The following is a 17,988-nucleotide window of genomic DNA, read 5'->3' on the forward strand; positions in this document are numbered from 1 at the left end:
CATCTGTCTCTATGGTGGCCCCTTCTGAGGGGGAAGTCCTGCTCTTTAGATTTCAGTATTCTCTCTTATTAGCAGCATAACACAGTTTAATGTTTTTTGCTCCATAGGCAGTTTGCTGTTCTAAAGTATTGCTCTCCTGCCTCATGGCCAAACATTAGCACTCTAAATTCAAGGCCTAACTATCCTGCAAAGGCCTTATGTCCATCATACTAAGTGCTTGTTTCTTAACATTGGCTCTGATGGTCTGTCTCCCATCTAGCCCAATATCCTGTCTTTCACCATTGGCCAATGCTAGGTGTCCCAGAGGAATGAACAGAACAGGTAATCAGATGATCCCTCCTCTGTCACGCATTCCCAGCTTCTGACAAACAGACTATGGACACCATTCCTATCCATCCTAACTAACAGCCATTGATGGAGCACCTTGAATTTTTCTAGCTCTTTTTTGAACCAAGTCCTTGTTCTCGCATCCTCTGGCAAGGAGTTCTACAGGTTGGTTGTGTGTTGTGTGCAGAAATACTTCCTTCTGTTTTGTTTTTTAAACCTGCTACTTATTCATTTCATTTGGTGACCCCTAGTTCTTGTATTATGGGAACAAGTAAATACTTTTTTTCTTGTTTACTTTATCAACATGAGTTAAAAGACCTCTGTCATATTCCACTCTACTCTCCTCTTTCCTAAACTGAGAAGTCTTTGGTCTTTTTAATCTCTCCTCATGTAGCGGCCATTCCAGAGCCCTAATCATTTCTGTTGCCCTTTTCTGAACTTTTTCCATTGCCAGGAGAGAGATAGATGGATATATAAAAAAATTTTTTGCTGATGCGACCGTATCTGCACACAGTATTTAAGATGTGGGCATACCATGGATTTGTAAAGCTGCAATAAGAGAGTCTCTCTCTTTTTCTCTGTCCCTCTTTACTGATTCCTAACATTCTATTTGCTTTTTTGGTTGCTGCTACGCATGGAGTGGATGATTTCAGAGAATGATCCACAATCTCTCTCGAGTGATAATAGCTAATTTAGTCCCCCCCTCAATGTGGGATTACCTTTTCCAATATGCATTACTTTGCATTTGTCAGCATTAAAATTATCTACCATTTTGTTTCCCAGCTGCATAGTTTTGTGAGATCCTGTTTGAAGCTCCTCGCAGTCTGCTTTGGTGTTAACTATGTTGAGCAGTTTAGTGTTGGCAAATTGTGTTGCCTTATTTTCTGCCCCCTTTCTCCAGATCGTTTATGAACATGTTGAATAGGATAGGTCCCAGTATAGACCTCTGAGGGACATCACTTGTTACCCCTCTTCATTCTGAAAACTGGGCCACTTAGGAGTTCACCCAGCAAGGCACCCTCAAATGGAACACATACATAGCTTAGCAACTGGTGAGTCAGGATGTTGCCCCCTCTGGGGCCACTTGCTATCGCCAGAACCAAGCAGTCTGTATTGCACCCATACGCTTCTCTGACAATGCCTCCTCCTTAGGGGCTCTCACCTGAAGCAGCCAGGAACATTGCTTCAAGTGCAGTGTCTGGCACCAGGCCTCCCCTTGAAGGCAGAAGAAAACGTAGACCGCCTCATGTCTCTGCTCTGTAACCTAGGAGCGAGCCACCACATCACTACTGCTAGGAAGGCTGTTATCTCCTTAGGATTTATCTTCTATCCTGCTTAGGTTACCTTGAAGCCACAACTGGGATCTGCAGCATCCCCAAGACACTAGAGACACAGGGTTATCCCCTTTAGTGGGATGAGAGAGAGTCATCCTGGTCTCTCCCATCTCAACAACCATGTGCCCCCTTCAGGCTCCATGGAATTGTTCCCTCTTAGACAATGTTGGCTCCCAGTCTCAGCTTGACAAAGCAGAGCAGGTGCTAAGTTATTTGGAGAACAACCACACTTCCTCTCACCGGCCTAAATGATGATTCAAAGCCCCCCCCTGTGATCTCCTTTGTGGGGAAGACACTGTCATGTTGGCAGTGATACAGGAGAAATTCCACAAGCTCTCAAACTCCCACAATTAGGATGGCTAACCAGGCCAGTCAACAAAAGTTCTCTGGAACCAGTCATGGACCAGTGTGTAGAAAGAACAAGTGGATAATACCAATCCCCCTTCACTGCACATCATCTTCACCCCTTCTTATCTTCTTCCAGCAGACAGTGAGAAATTGGAACATCTAGGTGCATTGTCTGTACCCCAGGAGGAAAAGGTGTAGGGATTTGACTGCTTAGCAGTAAGGCCTGCTTCTCTGAAACATCACAGGTGAGGGTTGCAGGCTACCTGGGCTTACTGACCAAGCAGGTATAATTGTCCCTTGGCACTAGCTTCCAGTGCCTTGACAAAATTCCGAATGACTGTAAAGCAGAGTGGACATATCAAATACAGGTGTCTGCAGCCACTGGGCAGGCATGGTTATGCGAAACCAATTCTGGCACTGGACTCCTGTCACCTGACGGAAAGCCAAGCCACCATCGACCTGCTCCTTCACAGGTCGTAGAACTCCCCCAGAAGTTCTACAGCAGATCTTTTGAAAAAACACCCCATCTTAATTTTAAAAATTGCCACTGATGGAAAATCTGCCACGACCCTTGGTAAGTTGTTCCAGTGGCTAAATATTCTCATTATCAAACATTTATGCTGTATTTCCCATCTGATTTTTTTTTTTTTTTTTAGCTTCAACTTCCAGCCATTGAGAAGTGTATATATACCTTCCTCTGCTAGATTAAAGAAAGTATTATTAAAAACATTTGTTCCCATGGTAGGTATTTACAGACTAATCTTCTCTTTACCAAGCTAAATAGACAGCTAGAGTTCATTCACTAAAAGACATGATTACTAATCTCTGATCATTCTTGTGGCTCTTCTCTGACCCCTTTCTAGTTTATCATTCTTCCTGAATTATGGACGCCAGAACTGCAGATAGTGTTCCAGCAACAGTTGCATTAATTGGCATTGATTGGATTCTCCTGCTTACGCATCCAAGGATCACATTAGCTATTTTTGCTGCACTGTCACACTGGCAGCTCATATTTAGCTAATTTTTTCCATGATAACCTTCAGATGTTTCTTAGCGTTGCTGATTCTCAGGATAGAGTTCCCCCATGCTATAAGTATGGCCTACACGCACCTCAAAGATTGGTACCATGTGTGATTTGACATATTACCTACGAGTCTCACTTTAAATTATGTTGTGAAATTTTAATTTTGCAAATTTTTGACAATTGGCATGTGCTCCAGTTACAAACAGCTGTGTTGGATCATTTCATGTTTATTTTATGCTGGTTTTGATGAAGGAGACTGTCCCCAAAAGTTCCACTTTTAACCTTTGAATCTTAATTCGTATTTGTGTTTTACCAATAGGTCAAATCGATTGCAAAATCTTCTCTGGGATTGTTGGAGGTAACCGTGACCTCCTCTATGCCTGGTCACAAACCCACTGTTAGCACAATCTCCGAGGTTGACTGTCTGCTTTGGGCCATTGGGCGAGAGCCCAACACTGACGGACTCAATCTAGAAAAACTGGTGAGAGAGATTTTATATCCCAGTAATTAAGAAAATTCATATTGCAGCAATACTTCCCATGACTTCTGCAGGAAGAGGTCCCTGTATCTACATGGAATTTATGGAAGGACCACCGGCTAGGTTATTTTATAATACTCAACTCTTGAAAACCCCTGGGCTGAAGAGGGTAGAATGAAAACCAGCCCAGGAAAATTTACTTATGATGGACTTTTTAATTGCATCCTCCAGCATGGACTGGAGATTAGATAGGTAATTTGGGGTGGAGGTAACATGGTGCCTTTTGTAGCCAAATCATTTTCTGAATGGTGAGAGTGCATTACAAAATATAAACTTCTTGTCTAATCATTGTTGTCTTGGGCTAGAGCTGAAAATGATGTAACTGCCCCTGAGGGTGAGAAACAAAATGACTTGTTACACTGGTTGGGCCTTTTGAACCTGTGAGAAGAGATAAATATATACAACTTTTTCCTGTGTTTAATATACTTCATATTCCATTTAGGCTTCATATCTCACAGGAATGCAAATATCATTTTGAAAGGGGATAATACTGTGAAACACTCCTGGAAACTGTCATTTCTCCCCCCCGCCAGCTGCCGCCTCCCCCATAATGCCAAGTGAGTGTATTAACATGATTCCTGTTTCCAATGTTAGGGTCTTAAGTTTGATGCTAAAGGTCACATTGTAGTCGATGAGTTCCAGAACACCAGCAGGAGAGGGATCTACGCTGTCGGGGACGTATGTGGGAAAGCACTCCTGACCCCAGGTAATAGGCCTGTATTGCATTCCACTGTACAGCAGCCTAGGGGATCCCATACCTGTGGTGATGTACTTACTTACCTACACTAACCTGTGACTGATTTTTTTCCCTTTGCTCCTGTACAAGTTACTTCCGCAGTCTTTCAGCTGGTGCTGGGTTGGGGCTTCTTTCCGCTCTGCCCCTCCAGGTGTCAGTGGAGGAAGCTGAGCTACTTCCTCTCCCAGGAGCTATCACTTGCCAGTAGCTAGTTGCAGGTGTGTGCGAGGTGTGTGGAAAGTGGTGTGGGGGAGAGTGCACAGAGTGGTGAAACACCTGTGGCCACTACTACATGGAGTAAGATGTGAGGAAGAGGAGTGCAGTGTGTCTAGAAAGAAAACAGGTCAGAGTTGTGCAGAGTGAGGACCACTCTGATATGGTTTCCCATGATTCAAGGTGGTATCCGTATTCTAGATCTGATAAAATCTTAGTCCTGGAAAACTCCATTTGTTGCCCGTCATAACAACCAGAAAATGGAGGTGCTGGAAATAGAAGGCTACAGACCTATTAGGAAAGGGGTTATTTTCCTACTGAAAGCAGGGAGTAAGTCACATCCTGGCCTCCTTGTTCAAAGCTGTATTTGTGCCAAATGGGTATGATACTGGTTGTGGCTGCACCACGCGTCAGAAGCGGAACACGATCCATACACTGATGATGTCTCCCATGACTTCCTATGGCGAAGAGAGAATGCCCTTTGAGAGAGGCTCAAAGGGGAAGCCTCCTGGCCGTGTGTGAGACTCATTCTGAATTTACAGAGTCTAAGGGGGAAATTTTCAAAAGCACCTGAGGCTTTTTCTGCACTAGGAGTGTGTTACTGGTAGAGCTGTACTGACAAAATCCTCCACGTGTAGGCCCGGTTATTTCAGTGTAGTTGCTGTGTCCCCAACCACGAGCAGTTATGTTGTTGTTATTGCATCTATGCTAGAATTTACAGCAGTACAAACCTCATCCACAGTGCCCTCATCCCATCCCACTACCCTGAATAGCTCTGCTAGTGTAACTTAAGAGTAGATTGGGGCTAAGTCACATTTTTATTTAGGAGCCAAAATCTCACTGGAAGTTGAGTTATTAAATGGCTTTCAGAGAAGCCTAGGCCCGTCTAACTTGGATGATTTTGGGTATGTTGCCCATTAATTACAACCTTCTGGAGGTGTTTATCCATAAACAAGAGGTTGGATTCTGCTCTGAAGGATCCAGTATAGGCCACTAATTAAATACAAGATACTTGACTAGCGTTAGCCTGTGTTGGACGGTATAATCATGAATTCCTGTTTCCAAATTTACAGTTGCAATAGCAGCTGGACGGAAACTGGCCCACCGATTGTTTGAAGGCAAGCAAGATTCCAAACTCGACTACAGCAACATTCCTACTGTGGTCTTTAGTCATCCACCAATTGGAACGGTGGGACTCACAGAAGGTAAGTGTACAATTGAAAATGCTTTTTTGGTTGTCTCCTAAATCTTTTTGTGTTTCAGAACTGATAGCCTTGACAATTGGTTGGATTATGTGGTCTCAAAATTCAGTTATAGGGTTGGGGACAGTAAAAGGCTATCGTGCTTTTCACTTGTAAGGGCCATGTTCATGCTGAGGCTAGGTGTGCAGTGAACAGAAGTCCCTATATCTTTGAAAGGCTGTGTGGCCCATCTGGAAGAAGTACATGGCCTCAGCGCAGCTAGTGGCATGTGTCATGACTTAATCCCCCTTTGCAGTCTTGTGCTGGCAGTTTCAGCAAAGAAGCCAAGGACAGGGTGGCTGTGAGACTGTGTATTCAGCACTGCAGGTAGGTTCTGAAGGTCAGGGATGGAGGCATGTCGTGGTGCAGGGGTGCTTGTGCGGCCTTATGTCTAAATACGGGCCTGACGCAACACTAAATTCCTGGAAACAAAGCAATGTAGGACGGATCTGTGGATCACCTTTGCCTCCCCCAGGCTGTCATCTTAAACTTGTTCTAGTAACGTTATACAGTGGGGATTCATAGCTTCACATACGAAGTTAACTCGTGCATTTTACTTGAATGAAAAGTGTGCTATTAGTTCTCAAACGATACCTTACAAGGCAAAAGTTTGTAAAGCAGCAGTAGTGTGTAGGCTGTGAATGAGGGGTGCTTACGGGCAGTTACAATAGCCCTTATAAATTAATTTACCCTAAATTACCTTTAGGTATGCTCAACCATAACTCCATCTCATTGTAGTGTTTTTGTCTAGGAATTTCCTTGTTTGGTATATTTAATGAAAAACTTCATATACAAACTGTTCACAAGAATGTTAATCCTGGGATATTTCTAATGATATGAAAGGATGAAGTGTCAATCTTAAACCAGTTTTAACTTTTTTTTTTTTTTTAGCTTAGATGGCCCGATTCACTGATCCTCTTTAGCTGCTTTATGCTGTGAAAGATTGGCATGAATCAACCAGACTTACAGGCCAGTTTTGTTCCGTCAGAGTGGTGCAGAGGAGATGGATTGTACATCATCATTCCCCGGGCCTCCTCTATTTCTGTGGACAGTCCCCTAGATTTCCTTTGCACCTCTGTGCATAATCCTTCACACACAACCTTTCTACGCTCTCACACTGCTCTGTGTCTAGTATACCTGCTCCAAATTCCCCTTTCTCTGGCACCTCCTTGTTTCTCCTTTCATCAAGGGTTATAAATCTCAGTCGGTCTAAGTGTTTTTTTTTTTTTTTTTTTTTGTTTTTTTTTTGAATGCTGTATTCATCATCAGTCCCTTGACCGAGGTTGTTGGGGCACCTTCATGACAACGTTTTTTATAGTGTCTCTCCATTTTTGGCGGTCATGTGCCAATTCTTGAGATTTTGCTTTTTTAGAGAATTTATTAAAATATATATGTAAAATATCTCCAGGTTTGGTGTCTAAAATCACTGGCTGTTTTCAAAAATCTGGCCAGGATAATTTACTTCCTTCAGATGCTTAGTCATTCAAGGCTTTTGGGCCCTGGGTTGTCCTAGCAGTAGACAGTTTAATTGCTTACATCAATACAGTGTATCTTCATTATTATGAAGCTTAGAGAAAATTTCCCTGTCTTTGCTGTGTAAAACATTTGTGGCTTCATCTGTGTTGAGCCCGAGGGATTGTTATATTACTGCTTAAGTTGATGTGACTTATGTCTCTAAGGCTACGTCTACACGTGCACCCAACTTCGAAATAGCTTATTTCGATGTTGCGACATCGAAATAGGCTATTTCGATGAATAACGTCTACACGTCCTCCAGGGCTGGCAACGTCGATGTTCAACTTCGACGTTGCTCAGCCCAACATCGAAATAGGCGCAGCGAGGGAACGTCTACACGCCAAAGTAGCACACATCGAAATAAGGGAGCCAGGCACAGCTGCAGACAGGGTCACGGGGCGGACTCAACAGCAAGTCGCTCCCTTAAAGGGCCCCTCCCAGACACACTTTCATTAAACAGTGCAAGATACACAGAGCCAACAACTAGTTGCAGACCCTGTATATGCAGCACGGACCCCCAGCTGCAGCAGCAGCAGCCAGAAGCCCTGGGCTAAGGGCTGCTGCCCACGGTGACCACAGAGCCCCGCAAGGGCTGGAGAGAGAGTATCTCTCAACCCCCCAGCTGATGGCCGCCATGGAGGACCCCGCTATTTCGATGTTGCGGGACGCGGATCGTCTACACGTCCCTACTTCGATGTTGAACGTCGAAGTAGGGCGCTATTCCCATCCCCTCATGGGGTTAGCGACTTCGACGTCTCGCCGCCTAACGTCGATTTCAACTTCGAAATAGCGCCCGACGCGTGTAGACGTGACGGGCGCTATTTCGAAGTTAGTGCCGCTACTTCGAAGTAGCGTGCACGTGTAGACGCAGCTTAAGTGGTATGAAAAAGCCTCTCCCTGCAAGCAAGCAACTGAAGTAATGTCATCTTAGTGCAGTATAGACAACGCTTTTATGTTGGCTTGACTCTCCTGCCAGTTTTGCTTCTGCCTCTTATTGAGGTGTTCTCTCCTGTCAGCAGAGTGTCTCTTGACTTGGTGTGCTGTGGTGACTGCTCTGCGGAGGTGGCCCAGTAGGGTAGACTAGCACTTAGCTCTCAGGTGTGTTTTGTGTTGTCAAATGTCTCTTTCATGTATTAACAGAGGAGGCGGTTTCTACATACGGGAGAGAGAAAGTGAAGATCTACACCACCTCTTTTACCCCCATGTATCACGCTGTCACTCAAAGGAAAACCAAGTGTGTCATGAAACTTGTGTGTGCTGGCCAAGAGGAAAAGGTGAGCAAAATGAAATAGCTCACAGTTAAAATGTTAGGGAGAATGCAGCAGCTTGTCAGCTTGCTGTTATCCATGTCTATACAGCTCGAGCTAAAATAACTAACGTGTATTTAATTCCAGTGCTTCCATTACAGCAGTGGTCTTCAGCCTTTTTTATGATGATCAGTGAATTTAAAGGAAACCCAGGGTCTACCCTGGTCCTTTCCCTTGGCTTCACTCCTTCTCCACCTGCCTTTTCAACCCACCTTTTGTGCTTGTTCTCCCTCACCCTCTTTCGCTGCCACTTTGCATGAAGATGGAAACAGAGGTGTGGGAAAGTCACAGGGAGGGAGTATGGGTTCAGGAGGGAGCTCCAGGATGGAGGCAAAGTGTTGGGGAGCAGGAGAGTGGAGAGTGCTAGCTCTGGGCGGGAGTTTGTCCTAGCTTGGAGCTCCCTCCAGTGCCCCAGCCCACCCCAGAGCTTGTACCCCTCACTCCCTCCTTCATCCCAACACCCTGGGTGCTGGAGGGGGCTCTAGGCTGGGGCAGAGTCTTGGGTGCAGGAGGTTCTGAGGCCTCTGGGCTCAGGAAGGGAGTTTGGGGACAGGCTCAGGACTGGCACAGGGGGTAGGGGTGCAAACAGCAGCTGGGGAGCACTTAGTAGAGGAGGCCCCATGCTGCTCCTGAACGTGCTGGTTGTCTGCATTTAGGCACCCTCTGTGTTCAGCTCCTGGCTCGGGCGAGAGGGGAGGAGGTCTCTGTATGCTGCGCTGTGGCCCAGTGCCTGCAAGTGCCATCCCTGTTGGCAGTTCCTAGCCAGTGGAAGCTGCTTGGACAGTGTTGGAAGTGGAAGCAACACTGCTCTACCTTCCCCTCCCAGGGGCTGAAGACACTGCTTGTGGAGCAGTGTGGGGCCAGGCAGGCAGAGAGACACAGCCTACCTGAGAATCGCGATCATCTGGCAGAAGCTCCAGGGTCTACCCATCGGTTACGATAGATAGCTTGGTGACCACTGCATTACAGTGTTCTCGTTCAGGGACGTACGTTGCCCTTCTCAAAGGAATGATGTTATGTACAGGTCATGTACAAAGAGCTGTGTTTATAAACATTATTGCAAAGTCAAACTGAAAAGTAGAAAATTTTCTGTGGTATTGTTATGAATCCTGGACATGCCTCAGTTTCCTTTTGTGTGTGGGATTGCTACCCTGTGAATGCAAAAGAGCTAACGCTCTTGGAACAGGTTAGGAGAGTGTGTGTGTGCGCGTCCGTCCCCTTGCCTTCTGGAGGGAATGAATGCAGTCCTGTGTGCGTGCGTGCGTCCCTCCCTCCCTGAATGAATGCAGTCCCATTAAAGAACTTGCTCGGGCCAACCCAAATCAACGGGCATCCAGCAGGACAAAGATCCTCACTGACTGAGTTCTCAGTAGCTCACAGCAGGAAACTCCTGCAGATAGACCTTGAGAACTGGACTGAAAAACAAGGTGTAAGGTGACTTCCAGAAGCGCAGTGTTTTTCCAGAACAGGGAGACCAGAAAGGGGAAGAAAGGGAGCCCGAGATGGAGCCCGTCACTGCTTCGTCGACTGAGATTGGTACTGGTTTGACATGGAGGGGCTGTGGCTTAACGTCTGTCTCACGTTACACACCTAGGGACTTCCACATTAGCCAGGTGACTAACAAATGGTAATTGTGTTTGGAAAGGCTGCTGGTGTTTCTGTGAATGCTCAGTAAAAGCGTTGTGCTCTGAAGGGCTATAGCACAAGCCTATAGAGGTCTAGCTTGGCTGAATTCATTCCAGGGAGCTGGCAAGAGAGACTGGGTTAGCGGGCACCAAAGGCTCAAACTTGGAGGCATGATCCTGCCCCAGTGAAACTGTGTGGAATCTTGTGGCACTGCACACTTCAAGGGGCTGCGCCCAGGAAAGTGGTTGCAAACTGGGGCATTGACCAGACCACGCCATGGCGTTAATTTGGCCCAACCTTGGCACTGAAGGAAACAGTCATAATGTGGAAAAAATACCATATAATGATGAAATTGAAGACTGCTTCATAATGCGTGTCAAAGGGGATTTGGCACTTGCTGACTTTGCAACTTGAATAACGTTCCTCTAACATAAGGCTTTTTGTATGTCATATCCTAATTTTTAAGGCAAAAGGTAAAAATTTATTTGATTTGTACAACTTTAACAAGAGGGCAAAAGACGCTTTTATAATGGAAAGTTTTAGGCACCCTCACTATAGAGGTTGTTGCAAGTTCCATGAATGATAGAGGCATGGGAGCATCCCTGTATTTAAGGTTATGTTGTAAAGGGTGAGCTTTCTAAATCCTCTGAAGCGGATGTGCCTAGGTGGATTTCTTTGAAATTCAGAGTGTCTCAGGACAATGCAGGGCAGAGTTAGTGACCAAATTTGGAGTCAGATATGCAACAGATTCCAGAGGTAGAAACACCCTTCCCAAAAGTAACCACAGAGAAGTTTCCAGGTGTGCGTGTGTGCACGTTTGCTCAAAGCTAGAGATCAAGTTGTTGGTGAGCTATGGGTCAAAATAGTTTGCCCCTAATCTTTGGGGGACCCAAATAGTGAATATTTAGGAAAACAGATTGTTTTGCTAGATGTGAACCAATACAGAACAAAGGCTAGAGGGTTTGCCACCATTCTATGATTTGAAGCTCAATTTTTCTAAGTTCTCTACAATCCAAATGTATTCTGAAGTCTTTTACATTTTCTGTGCTTCATGGACATGGGTGACATGGGAGAGCATAGTGTTGGTGATCCAAAACTGAAGTTATTGGGCCACTAGTTTTCTTCAGTTACAGCCAGCCCCCCCAGACCTGTTGCCTTCTGCTGTCTTATAATGACATGTTTCAGAGGGGTAGCTGTGTTAGTCGGTTTCAGCAAAAACAAGGAGGAATCCTGTGGCACATTAAAGACTAAGATTTATTTAGACATAAGCTTTTGTGGGCTGGAACTCACTTGTTAGATGCCTGAAATGGAAATTTCCATTTGACAGGTGTATATATAGACATGCAGAGATGGGGAGTGTTGCATTATATGAAAAGAAGGTATAGGTTCTTCCTTCTGGCAAGCTGTTTTCTCGCAGTATGCAGATCCCCTGACACAGAAATTGTGCTTTGAAATAAATACACCTCCAAAAATTACCTATATTTTTGGTGTGACTGAAAGCACATTACTCATCCAAGGCTAAAAATTACAACTCAGTTTTTTGTTGTTCCTCTAGTACCCAGTTGCCAATAAAGATAGCTACCAACCTGTTCCAAAACACAAAGATAAAATGGTTTGCCTTAAAGAGGTTTTGGATTTCCAGTACCGAATATTACTACGGCTTTTCGGGGTATTGTGGGGTAGGCATTTTGACATGAGTGAACAGTTCTTGTTCTGAAGCTGTGCAAAACATTCTTACTAATGGAAGAAAATGTCTGCTAGAAAATGTTACACATCAGAGGGAAGTGTTTTGTTTCTTTGGGCGCAACAAAAACTGACCTGCTCAGAGGTTGTGTGTGTTTGTTCTTCCAGTCTATGACCTTTGCACTCAAAACAGCAATTTTTTTTTTCAGTCAGTTCTTAATGGGTCCACTTGGCTGCAAATAGTGTGTACCATCCCTCTTCACATGGTTACTCGTCTTCGCCCACTGATGGACAGGCTCTGAAAGGGCCAGATCAGAGCCTTTCCACTACTGAGGAAGCCTCTTACCCAATGAGACTTAAACCTTGTTCTTTTGGTGTGCACTAAGCCACCCTTCAAACTTCTACCTACCTGTTTCTTGTCTCTGCTGTCCAGAAAGGTTGAATTCCTTGCAGCCATCACCCAAAGCCAGAAAATGGAAGTTCAGAGAGCTAATGGCAGATCCACCCTCTGCCATATTCCCTGTAGATAGAGACAAGGTTGCATTGCATTTACACTCAAAGTTCGCCCCCAAATAGAGCCAATCAGAAAATCTCCTTGATTGCTTATTGCTGAACGGAAGAGCTGGAGGAAAAGTTGTACCACCTAAGAGTATCTTTCAGTGGACGTTGGGTGTGTCTTAAACTTCTGTAAGTTACCTAACATGATTTCCTCTCATGGGGAGAAGGCTCATTGTACAAAGGCACAAGCAACAGCAGTGACCTCATTCTAAATGCCTCCACCTGACATTTGCAGAGCAGCTAGTGGAGTTCTGGCCACGCGTTTGTAAGACATGGTGGTCCAGGTCAGGACTCCTGTGCTGCCGCATCCTTAGGGATGGCGGTCCTCTGAGTGGCTCTGCTGCCTGCATCCTCTTGCCCTCCTCCCATTCGAGTATTGCTTGTCAGTCACCCAGAGTGGGATGTACAGAGGGGCCAGCATTCAAAAGAAGAGAAAGTTACTTACCTTTGTAGCTCTTCCAAAATGTGTGGCCCTCTTTGCAGTCCGCTATCCATCCTTCTTCCCATCTGCTATGGATCACTCTTCAGTTTTGCAGCCAGAGAGGCAGTGGTTCTGCTTTGCCCTTTATCTCCTTGGTTGGAGGTACAAGGAGAGCGGAGGCACGCACATAGGGGTGGGTGGAGAGTGCTTTCAAAAAATTCTTTGTCCAGCATGCGCACTCTAAGGGGAATACTTGGGGCTATGCATTGAGAAGAAACTTCGGTTATGAAGGTAAGTAACTTTCTTGGGTGCATTTCTGCTGGCAGAACCTACAAAAGTGAGTGCTGAAATCGCCTTTGATCCTTCAAGGTATGTGTGCATTTCTGCCCAGACCAGTTTCCCCTGCCAAGCAGCCCCAGATGCAGTACAGTTATAACCGTATTCTAAAGCAAGCTGCTTTCCACAGGGTGGAGACAGCACTGGGTAAACTTAATTCTTCACTAACCAAGTTTTTGAACAGCTAATCATAGTACATTTGTTATTAGAAAGTGAAAAGTAGCTTTTCTCTATGCCATTGAGTGATCAGGTTGATGGAGATTTTCTAGCTGGCTCAATGACTGTCGATAAATGCTTGTTGTTAAGACATTAAGTTTCTTATTCTTTGAAGGTGGTTGGACTACACATGCAAGGACTAGGATGTGATGAAATGCTGCAAGGTTTCGCTGTCGCAGTCAAAATGGGAGCAACAAAGGCCAGCTTTGATGAGACGGTTGCCATTCATCCAACTTCAGCAGAAGAGCTGGTCACGCTCCGTTGAAAGGTTGTGAATTATTGGTGCTTGCAGACAGGTCTGTGATATGGCAGCCAAAAACGTAAATAGACTTGAAGAATCATTACTACTTTTCTTGGTGGCACTTTTACAAACTCTTCTTTTTCTGTGACACTCCAGATAATAATCAGATTCCTCTGGTTTTGTATTCTATAATAATGTGGGGGAAAAATCTTCATCTCAAACAAATAACTTGGTTTCTTGATGCTTCACTGGTTTAGCATGAAAAATAAATAAAATATTTTAAAATCTTTGGTTTTTGCTTGACTATCTCAGGCCTCATTATCTTAGATAAGCCCATGTTTTGACTGACTAAGCTATCTGGGGCAAAAGTGACGTCTCTGGATTCTGTGAGGTGGGAGGATTCCAGAGTTTGGGCTGTAGCACAAGCCTAAACTTCAACAACATAATTAACAATCCTATGGCCTTGAGTCCCAGTTACCTGGTGTGGGTCAGTGGCTAAGTGCAGGGCATACATACCCTCAGTGAACAAAGCTGGCCTTGTGGCTAAGGCACTTGACTGGGACTGAAGTTCTAGGTTCTGTTAATCTCCACATAACCTTGGGCAGATTGGTTTCTCTCTCTGCCTCTTCTCCCTACCTGTAAAATGAGAATAATAATATCTTTGTCCTCTTGGGCATCTGATTTTCGTTCAGTCCTCCCTACGTTCTTCTAATGTAGAAATACAAGGACTCTGTAATCATGGTTGGGTTCTAAATTAAAGCATGAATTCCAGTTTTTCTTAAAAATTAAGTGCCCAGATGGTGAAGGAGTTGTTTATTTTAAGCTTGCCTGTGGTGGAGACAGAAATAGAAATTCTGCTGGGAAATTTCACTGAGAACCTTTCATCTGAGCCAGTGATCGAATTTGTAAATTGGAATCCCCACAAGAGCTGTTTGGTTGTAGTTTGGGATTCCTGAGATGGAAGGAGTAAGAACACAATGGAGACCTTTCACTGGCTATTGTCTCTTGCGTGAGGTATCACCTCCACATGACTGAGGCATGTGGTTTATGGGGTGTGATTATTTTTTTTTTTATTAAAAAAAGAGTCCTGTCTTAGAGTCCCTGGGGAGGGGATTATGGTAGGGATGATTGGTGTGATGGAATGCACCCCTGTGTTCTCACCCTGCACTCTGTTTCAAAAATTATGCCTTGAGAGGTACTTTTTGAGTACTGATAACTCACTGGCCAGTAATGTCACAAATATGTGTAGCAGCTTTGTATCAAAAGTTTAAAAACAAGGTGAAATCATGACAGAAGTATGTTTCCCAGACAAGTCTGGGTGTGGGTAAACTTCTTTCCCAAAGACAAGCAGAGAGCTCTGGCCAGATGACATCAAAGCTGATGGGCCATCATCTATCAAGTGCCCTTTCTTTGGAAAGGAAAGAGGGTGGGACAGGAACAAACAGATCTACATCATGGTAAACAGCAGCATTGACTCTCTGTCATCAGCGGACTCCTTGACTTCAACCTCATAGTTGGAATTAACTTTATTTAGAGAGAACCCTCAGGAAAATGGATTTTAAAGGGGAATGAACTGTAAAGGGTTGAGGGCGGGGGACACCAAGTTGTCTCAACCTTTCCTGTGCAAAGAGAAAAGAAACCAGCCTGTCTGCTATTGGGGGAGATTCTGACCTTGGTCAGCTTTGTTGCTGGGCCCATGTGGTACAAATTTTACTTGGAACCAAGTTTATCTTAAAACACAGTTCCTAGGTCTAAAAGTTATCTTTTTCTCTTGTAACCATTTCTGACTTCGATTTTATTCGAGTACAAGTAATGTCATGAATTTCTTTGTAGGTAAATTTTTGTTGAATTAAAATCAGTTCAATTTTGTCTTAACTATCCATTTAATGTAGCAAATGTTTGTATTTTAATCCCCTTGCAGAAGTTCAGATTACAAAGGATATGGCTCATCAGCCAAGTGTTAGGGGTGGGGATGGTAGGTTTCCCAGGCCTGGGTTTTGGATTAGGATCAGTAGGGCTCCTCAGGCTACAGTTATATTCACACAGAGTAGGGCTCCCTGGTCAAGGGTTGCAGTAACAAAAGTCTGGGCTTCCTGCCATTATGGGTAGAGTTAGTGTTAGTAGGTTACTCAGTGGCCCTAGGGTTAGGTTGCCTGTTCAGTAGGGTTCCCCGTCTTTAGATTTAGGATTACCAAGAACATAATTTTCCTGTTGTAGGATTGGGGTTGTGTCAGAAGGCATTCCTGTACGAGGCTTCATGCTACAAAGGGAAGAGTTCCCTTTTGCTGGGCTAGGAGCCTATAGGGGCTTGCTAGCCTAGGGTTAGGGCGCAATGGATGGTAGGGCCCCTTCCCCAGGATTACAAGCCAGGCCAGTAGGGGAACCCCTAGCTGTAGTTAGGATAACAAAAAGTAGGACTCCTTAGTGTCGGAGTAAGATGGGGTGTGTAGAGCTGACTGGGTTTGCAGTAGGAGTACAAAGGGTATTTTGTCTTGGCCTTAGGTTGGGTGAGCGTGGTTCCCTTGTGTAGGGTTAGGGGAGGGGTCCCTAGGCTAAGGTTACAAATGGAAAGGGATCTATGGCCTTGGGTTACTGTTTAGGTACCCTACTGCCCTTTTTCTACGGCTAGGAGAGATTTTGGTAGCAGAAAGCGTATGATTCCCCAGACTAGGATAGTGTGGTAGTCAGTAGGATGTCCCAGGCTATAGTTAGCGTTACAAAAGGTAGAGTTCTCTGTCATAGGGCTGTGGATACAAAGGGTGGGGACTATTGGTGTCAGATTAAGGATTCCTGGACAAAAGTTAGGTTGCAGTCCCAGCCCCTGGGTTACAGTTGGGGTCTTTAGGATCCTCAGCCTAGGGGTAGAATTGTCAGTGGCTCTCTGGCTATGGGTAAGTTACATAGGATAGTGCAACTGGTCCTTAGGGCTGTTTTAGGGCTCCCTGGCATGGGGTTAGGAATACATAGAGGAGGTGCCCCAGCTAGGATTGCAGCTATGGATATGATTGTTATGAGGGTTCCCCACTCAAGGGTTTGGGTTCCAAAAGGTAGCTCTTCCTGGTTGTGAAGTCCAAAGGACACATGGGCCTCTGGCTGGGGTCAGCAGGCCTCCCTCTGTGTTAGGAATGGTAGGGGTCCCCAGTCTAGGCTTACGGCTACAAAGCATAGAGTTCCATGGCTTAGGGTTGGGGTGAGTAGGCAGCCTTGGTGTAAGGTTAGGGTTGGGACAATGCAGATCTCTGCCCCATGGTCATCAGATTTCCTAGCAGAAAGTGTGGTTAGAAATGGTAAGGCTCCCCCCCTGCCCGTGGATTGAGATTACAAAGCATGGGCTCCCTATCCTGGTTTAGGGCTGATGTCAGTAGGGCTACCCATGCTAGGGCTGGGGCTCCAAAGGGTAGGGCCAGCATTAAGGTTTTGGTTTGTAGGGCTCCCTGGCACAGGATTAGTGTTACATGGACCACAGCTCCCCTGATTATGTTTAGAGTTGTGGTTAGCATGGCTCTGTCACGTGGGAGTAGGGTTGCGTGGGTTAGTGCCCTCCAAGTAGGGTTAGGGTTAAGATCAGCGGGTCGAGGAAGGGGCAAGGGTCACAAAGGCATGGTTCACCTGCCAAGTGCACGCTCATGCTCAACTGCTGCGTGAAGGAGCCGCCAACTAGTAGCAGCGGTCGGTCACGGAACCCTTGGTGTCGAGGTAGGAACATGAAGGTGAGGATAAGACTCCCCAGGCTGGTGTTTGGGTCAGTAGGGCTCCCCAAGCTTATGGCTTGATTTGGGATCAGTAGCATGAGGCAAACTACGGCTGGTCACTCCAGTGCCCCTCCAGTCAGGGCTGCCTCGAACACGCTGCCTGAACCAGCTGTATGGTATGTAGTCAGTCCACCTCCAAACCATGCCTAGGAGACAGCTCATGTTTCATACCCTTCTTTACCTCACCTTTGCGTTCCTCCCTCGACTCCCAGGCACAGGGCCTCAAAGGAGGAATGCAAAGGTGAGGGGGTGAGGCCAGTCCGTATTCCACCCTGGTTCCGTAACCTACCAGCACTGCTAGTTGGTGGCTCCTTCACAGAACAGTTGAGCATGAGCTTGTACTTGGTAGGGGAACCATGCCTTTGTGACTCTCCCTCCTTCTGTGGCATGAGGGAGACCTTGGCACACATCTCCCTTGCCTCTGCCTGGTTGCAGCCCCTTTTCCCTCTCCTCCAGAACCTTCTCCTTGGGTCCTGCCTGCACCTCCTGGTCCACACGCACCCCATCGGTGCTCCCACAAAGTCTCAAGACCTCATCAGCCACCTGCTTCTGCTGGGGGGTCATCCACCCTC

At 45.6% G+C, this 17,988-nt stretch overlaps 1 protein-coding gene across 3 annotated transcripts in view; it reads left to right on the top strand.

Annotated features, from left to right (window-relative positions):
• Positions 1-15,539, top strand: part of GSR (glutathione-disulfide reductase) — a 34,576-nt gene extending 19,037 nt beyond the window's left edge. For 2 of the 3 annotated variants that reach the window (XM_074993849.1, XM_074993850.1), the window contains 5 exons: positions 3,353-3,514; positions 4,166-4,277; positions 5,594-5,725; positions 8,417-8,550; positions 13,539-15,539. In XM_074993849.1, coding sequence (XP_074849950.1) covers positions 3,353-3,514; positions 4,166-4,277; positions 5,594-5,725; positions 8,417-8,550; positions 13,539-13,688 — 690 coding nt within the window. In that variant the 3' untranslated portion in view covers positions 13,689-15,539. Of the gene's footprint in view, positions 1-3,352; positions 3,515-4,165; positions 4,278-5,593; positions 5,726-6,652; positions 6,731-8,416; positions 8,551-13,538 lie in introns of those variants that run through there. The other variant, XR_012645493.1, reaches the window with a different exon arrangement.
• Positions 15,540-17,988: the final 2,449 nt, after the last annotated feature.

The sequence above is a fragment of the Carettochelys insculpta genome, chromosome 4 (assembly GCF_033958435.1).
Source record: "Carettochelys insculpta isolate YL-2023 chromosome 4, ASM3395843v1, whole genome shotgun sequence".
Taxonomy (NCBI): Eukaryota; Metazoa; Chordata; order Testudines; family Carettochelyidae; genus Carettochelys; species Carettochelys insculpta.